The sequence below is a fragment of the Brassica oleracea genome, chromosome C9, assembly GCF_000695525.1.
Source record: "Brassica oleracea var. oleracea cultivar TO1000 chromosome C9, BOL, whole genome shotgun sequence".
NCBI classification, from domain to species: domain Eukaryota; kingdom Viridiplantae; phylum Streptophyta; class Magnoliopsida; order Brassicales; family Brassicaceae; genus Brassica; species Brassica oleracea.
The window spans coordinates 50395965-50402507 of NC_027756.1; the positions used below are offsets into that span (position 1 = coordinate 50395965).

Consider the following 6543-nt stretch of genomic DNA (forward strand, 5'->3'; position numbering starts at 1 on the left):
CCGATGAAACCGATCTCGTAGAAACACGAGAAGGAGAAATCATCATCTCCTTTGTTGATTCTCCTCCATGATTATACTTGCTCGAAATGTTGTTGCTTCTGCACCTGAGAATTGAACATCGCAATCAAAATTTAAAAAGCTTTCGACGAAAAACAACCAGTGGCGTATAATAGTGCAGATGAATTAGTCACCTGTGAAGACGATAGCATGGAGAAGAGAAAGACGGAGAGAAAAGAGCCATGGATATGGCTTGCGTTTGTTTCTAGAGCTTCTTCACCTTCTTCTTCCTCCTCTATCTAGCTCATCTAATCCACTCTTTGTTTTGATATCATTTCCACATAACCAGACACTAAACCGAAATTGTCATTCTAATTTCCGGTTTGTAAGCCAGTATTAACCGGAAGAGATGACACGTCAGATTCGGTCCCTATCCCGGCCAAGGATAATGATAATCGTGTGTCCAGGCAGACCCTCTCGACGAGAAACACTCATTTACGTCTCTTGACCTCGTCAACGCTTAGTTTTGTTAAGCTCATTTTCTCCTTTTTCTTCGATCGTTGACCAGGTCAAGACACCATCCCTCTTCGTTCTCGAATCTTGCATATAATAATCACTCTTCTTCCCATCATTTTTCAAAAAATATATTCCTTTGATTGTCATTTGTTTTTTTTTTTTACCATAACTCGTGACCAGGTTCTCTAACGTAAGCATTTTAATTGTATTTTCCGTGTTATTATTTGCTATGTTATGTTTCGTGTGTTGTTAAATTTGCTATGTTATGTCTCTTGTTTGTTAATGGATACCAATTTGAATACAGCAGTACCTTTCTTACCAAGACAAGGAGCAATGAATCCAGGAGGAGCATTTGCGTTGAATCCCCATGCAACATCATACGTACCACTCTATAAAAGAGTTGATCATCATCATGATATGGACGGTTTGCTGTTTGCCAACCCCACAACACAAGATTTAAGTTTTGAAGGCGTTCAAGTGTCGATGCCCAAGATTTCATCTGAAGTGGCGTACAAGCTGATAAGGGATGACGATTTTGACATGGAGATGGAGATTGACATGGATATTGAATACCTTCTTGTTACATTCTCTGGTCTCTCTCAAGAGTCTATTAATGATGTTTATCTTGCGAATAGCGGTGATCTTGAAGCAACCATTGAGATGCTCAATCAGCTTGAGGTTAGATTCATTAGTCATCTCTCCTATTCATTCACTTGCGACATCATAGTTTGTCACATTTGTTTATTTTTTTTATTAAGTTTTGTGTAATGATTCTGATCTCTATTAATCCTGCAGATATATAGCAATGAAGCTCAAGAAAACCTCCCAGAGACTCTGGATATTGGGGATATGTGTGAATCAGGGCCTTCAACTTCAAAATGCTCAACACAAAAGAAGGTAGCTATTGAAGTCGCTGCATCATCATCATCGGTTATCCCCAGTGCACCTGTATCGGCCTGATTTGATGAATCATTGGTTGTGAAGTTTATTTTATTTTATTCTTTGTATGAACAACACACCCATAATAAGTACAGTGAATGGGGGTTGTGGTATCAGTGAAGTTGATAATAATCTTAGGGTATATGATATGTGAGTGGCTAAGTGAAATGCATATAATGTATAGTTTTGTTTTGGAATGCAAATATGATGTGTTGATTTGCAGTTTAGTTTTGCTCTTTTGCACCCCTCCACACCCCCCCCCCCCCTTCCCCTTTGTTTTGCAAACTTCATTTCTTTTGAATGATATTGATATGTGTGTTTTTGGTATATTACAACTAGAGAATCCTTAGTTTCTTGAGATTATAGCAAAAGAAATGAATAAAAAGATTGATGTATATTTTTCAACAAGAAGAAAATTAACCAAAAACGCCAACGGTCTTGGTTTCCTGGATACAAATATATCAGATTATTGGATGGAAGTCAAGGAACCGGTTATCTTTTTCGGATTGCGTTTGCGGTTTTGGTAATGCCAAAAAAAAAAAAAAAAAAATCAGGGACAGGCTTTATTAGTGCTTAAATCATTAACGAAACTTACTGGACTGAGCTTAGACTAGCCAGGGCTTAAAACGGGCCTTATCAGCCAATCATAACAATCCTATTCCTTCAAATTGTCAATAACAACCTTTTTTAGAGACGTTTCATGTGACATCGCGAACCTCGTGCCCGGTCATCCTCCGTCATCATTCGTGATCCAGAAAACATGCATCAAACTCACCAGCATACCATATCTCCGAGACCGGAAGCTTCCTCTCCTGGTCATAAGAACAACGTCCCAAAGCAACTCGACTTGGACATTGATTTAGACCTTGGCCAGGACCCTGAGATCACTCTCACTGAAGATGAGCTAGCTCTTGTTGATAGTATGGTTATGGAAACAGAACGTTTGGAGATGGATGCAGAGATGCTGGACACCGATGATCTCCTTGATGAAGTTCCAGACGACAACGCGGAAAAGATCGATGCCATCTCACAACTTTCTCCGGATAATGCTGAGACTACAAATAAACTGCAGGAAGATCTCTCGATGGTTCCACTCCCTACGGCTCCATCTCAAGCAAAAAATGCTCTCGCCCAGACTCAGGACATAGCCCAACGTGCCTCGCTTCCCATGACCTCTGCAAAAGGGTACCTTAAGAAACTCGTTCCAAAGAACCCGAAATTAAAAGGTCAAAAGGCATCAAAGGCTTCAAAGAAGCTCAATCAGCTTCGAGGTCGCTCTCCTCGTAAGCGAAGCACTCTGGGTAATCTCTCTACTATCTCCTCCCATGATGTCCCTCGTAATGAGATGTTTCCTTCTGCTTTAAGCAAAAAACCTTTGTCTCTCTCAGGTTTGATGGTGTCCTAGAAACCACCCAGTGAGAGGATATGAGTGCCATAGTTTGGAATTGTCAGGGAGCCGGAGCATACCTGGCCAAGAAACATCTCCGGGAACTGCACCGTTGTTTTATTCCTTCTTTTCTTTTTCTTTCAAAAACAAAAAATAGTTTTTCTTTTATTCAGGATTTTCAGTTTGAATTTGGATATAATAAATTGTTCACCGTGGAACCAGAGTGTCGAAGCGGTGGACTAGCTCTTTTCTATTTAGATTCTTTTGAAGTTACAATTCTTTATTCCGATAATCGTATGATCGATATCGAGGCAACCATAGCAGGACACAAAGTCTACATCACATTTGTCTATGGTGATCCGGTTATTAATTACCGAGAAAATGTATGGGAACGTTTGACCCGCATGAGCCTTAATAGATCTGGAGCATGGCTCATGCTTGGAGACTTTAACGAAATCACCAGTAATCTGGAAAAAAAAGGCGGTCGCAAACGTAGTGAATCATCCTTCCTGCCCTTCAGAAACATGCTAGCTAATTGTGGAATGATTGAATTCCCATAGTCAGGAAACCCCTTATCTTGGGTGGGTAATAGAAGCAATGGCAAATTCCAATGTCGACTAGACCGTGATGTGGGTAACGAGGACTGGCACCATTGCTTCTCTCACACAAATGTGGAGTATCTTCGCTTATGGGGCTCGGACCACCACCCCATCCTCTCGCGTTTTCTCTCTATTAAGAAGCCTGGGAGACGAGGTTTCAAATTCGATAAGAGATGCATTGGGAAGGAGGACTTCCATGAGACCATTCTTCAGGGTTGGAACGACCCAAACCTCTTTGATCGAGATGATCTACACTACCGGATCGTGTTCTGTAGGAAAGTTATATCCAGATGGAAACGGGCCAACCCCTCCAACACGGCAAAAAAAATTGAAGAGATTAAATGCCAACTTGAGCAAGCTCAGCTAACTGAGGCAATCTTGAATCTTAAGTGGAACCTCTGCGCAGCGTTCAGAGACGAGGAACTCTATTGGAAACAAAAGAGCCGAGCAAATTGGCTACAAGAGGGAGACCATAATACAAAGTTTTTTCATGCTACCACCAAACAGAGGAGAGCAAGAAACCGTGTCTTGAAGCTATGAAGAACAAATGGTACATGGGCAGAAACGGACGATGATCTGGAACAAGTAGCGACAGGGTACTTTCAGACTCTGTTCACTTCGTCGAACCCCTCGGACTTCGATGACTCACTCCAGTACATTACTGAGAAGGTTACACCAGCCATGAATGAAGCCCTTACAAAAATTCCATCAGATGATGAGATCCAGAGCACAATATTTGATATAAACCCGGACAAAGCTCACGGTCTGGACGGAATGACGAGCCTATTTTTCCAGAAGTATTGGGGCATTACGGCGAAGGCAGTATGACTTACAGTGAAAGAATTCTTCACGAACTGTACTATGGATCCACGCCTAAACCAGACTAATATTTTCCTCATCCCCAAGACGGAAAGACTAACGGAAATGATAAAATTTAGGCCAATAAGTCTGTGTAACGTCTCTTATAAAGTCATCTCTAAACTGATGAGCAAGCATCTCAAGAAATTCCTCCCGAAAATAATTTCGGAGACCCAATCGGCTTTCGTAGCCAGGCGTTTGATCACATACAATATTCTCGTCGCCCACGAAGTTTTCCATGCTTTACGTACGAACCCCGGCTGCCGATCAAAGTTCGTAGCAATCAAAACCGATATGAGCAAGGCTTTTGATAGAGTGAAATGGTCTTTCCTCGAAGCACTCCTACTGAAACTAGGCTTCTCTACGCAGTGGGTGTCATGGATCAAACTCTGTATCTCGTCAGTCTCTTACCAGGTCCTACTGAATGGCGAACCAAAAGGAAATATTACTCCCTCGCGAGGCATTCGACAAGGCGATCCCCTATCACCTTTTCTCTTTATTCTCCTCACGGAAGCTCTTATATCCCACATTCAGGGAGCGGAAAGGGAGGGAAGAATCACTGGACTCAAGATCGCCAGAAACAGTCCACCAGTCTCCCATCTTCTCTTCGCAGATGATAGTCTGTTCTTCTGCAAAGCTGACGTCCAGCAATGCTCTGAACTAGTGTGGATCATCAACACCTATGGTTCATCCTCTGGGCAACAACTGAATGTAAACAAATCGTCCATCCTCTTTGGAAGAAAAGTTCCTCCGGATATCAAGTCAGAACTCAAACGCTCTCTCGGGATCTCGAAGGAAGGTGGAATGGGAGTCTACCTCGGGCTACCGAAGAAAATCTGTGGAAGTAAAAAACAAGCCTTCGCCTTTATCCAAGACCGCCTCCAGAACCGTATTAACTTATGGTCCGGGAAACTCCTCTCCAAAGGAGGGAAAGAGGTACTAATCAAGTCCGTGGCTCAAGCACTCCCAACCTATGTCATGTCATGTTTTCTGCTCCCACTAGAGATCACTAGAAAGCTAACCAGTGTCATCTGGTGGAGCACAAAACAAAATAACAAAGGACTACACTGGATCGCCTGGAAGAGTATATGCATTCCCCAAGATAAGGGAGGACTTGGCTTTCGAGACTTTAGAAACTTTAATCTCGCACTACTTGCGAAGCAGCTCTGGAGGTTGATCCAACATCCAACCTCACTCCTTGCTAGAGTTCTAAAAGGGAGATACTTTCGCCTATCGACTGGGGTGGACGTCACAAGGGCAAGCTCTCCCTCGTATGTCTGGCGTAGCTTGGTGGCCGCGCAACCGCTCCTGAAAGCCGGCCTGAGACGATCAATCGGAATGGGCAATAACACCATGGTCTGGTCCGATCATTGGATACCAGACGTGAAGCCACGGCCAGCTATCCCCTGTTGTCCCTCCTTTAACCCCAACCTTCGCGTCTGTGATCTCATCGACCCTTTGTCTCACGACTAGAACCCCCCGCTGCTCCACCAACTACTATCACCCCGCGACATCCCCCTTATCCAGAGTTTGAGACTTCCGCGCTCCCACAGACCCGACAACTACAATTGGGCCTTCACAAAGTCTGGAGCTTACTCGGTTCAGTCCGGGTACACCTTAGCGATGGAGATGGATACAAACCGTGCACCTCCTTTGGTATCCGAGCCAAGTACTACGAGTCTAAAGGCCAAAGTATGGTCCATCAAGACCTCACGAAAGATCAAACATTTTATCTGGAATGCCCTATCCGACTGCGTTCCGGTTTGTGGTAGACTTTCAGATCGTCACTGTAGTTCAGAGAGGAACTGTCCGCGATGCGGAGCCGACAACGAATCAGTCAATCATCTACTTTTCGAGTGTCCTCCCTCTGTTCAGGTCTGGGCTCTCGCCCATGTCCCTCACTCTCCGGGCTTGTTCCCGAGCAACTCAGCTCCCAGTAACCTTAATCGCATCCTCTGACGAGCGAAAGAATTAGGCGTCCCGCCCTCGATTCTTGATAACGTGCCATGGCTTTTGTGGTATATCTGGAAAGCTCGAAATGACAAACTCTTTAACGGGAAAGACACTCCCCCTCTAGATACAGTACAAACAGCTATATCAGAAGCAGTCGACTGAAGACTAGCGCAAACCTTACACACATCCCAAGGCGAAGAGGAAACCCAACCACCACCCGATACGCAACCCCTCAGCCCTCGATGCTCGATTGACGCCTCTTGGCACCAAGACGATGCTCTTATTGGCGGAGGA

The 6543-nt window shown here is 44.0% G+C and overlaps 2 protein-coding genes across 3 annotated transcripts in view; one reads left to right on the top strand and one right to left on the bottom strand.

Annotated features, from left to right (window-relative positions):
- Window positions 1–427, bottom strand: part of LOC106315566 (psbP domain-containing protein 5, chloroplastic) — a 2676-nt gene extending 2249 nt beyond the window's left edge. Inside the window, exons 1-2 of the mRNA XM_013753332.1 lie at window positions 192–427; window positions 15–104 (exon numbers count right to left, since the gene is read on the bottom strand). Coding sequence (XP_013608786.1) covers window positions 15–104; window positions 192–241 — 140 coding nt within the window. The 5' untranslated portion in view covers window positions 242–427. The remainder of the gene's footprint in view (window positions 1–14; window positions 105–191) is intronic.
- Window positions 428–636: 209 nt separating this feature from the next.
- Window positions 637–1564, top strand: LOC106317467 (polyadenylate-binding protein-interacting protein 5). 2 transcript variants are annotated; one of them, XM_013755280.1, is made up of 3 exons: window positions 637–703; window positions 821–1191; window positions 1309–1564. In XM_013755280.1, exons 2-3 carry the CDS (start codon window positions 847–849, stop codon window positions 1471–1473), a joined length of 510 nt encoding a protein of 169 aa, XP_013610734.1. In that variant the 5' UTR covers window positions 637–703; window positions 821–846; the 3' UTR covers window positions 1474–1564. The 2 variants fall into 2 exon arrangements, with proteins under 2 accessions (XP_013610734.1, XP_013610733.1); XM_013755279.1 differs by having other exon boundaries at window positions 648–703; window positions 818–1191.
- Window positions 1565–6543: the final 4979 nt, after the last annotated feature.

What these genes read in the sequence shown, in the direction of transcription:
- LOC106317467 (XM_013755280.1), top strand. Translation starts at nt 847, where the DNA reads ATGAATCCAGGAGGAGCATTTGCGTTGAATCCCCATGCAACATCATAC. An exon ending in AGATGCTCAATCAGCTTGAG is followed by an intron (nt 1,192 to 1,308) that starts GTTAGATTCATT and finishes TTAATCCTGCAG; the next exon opens with ATATATAGCAATGAAGCTCA.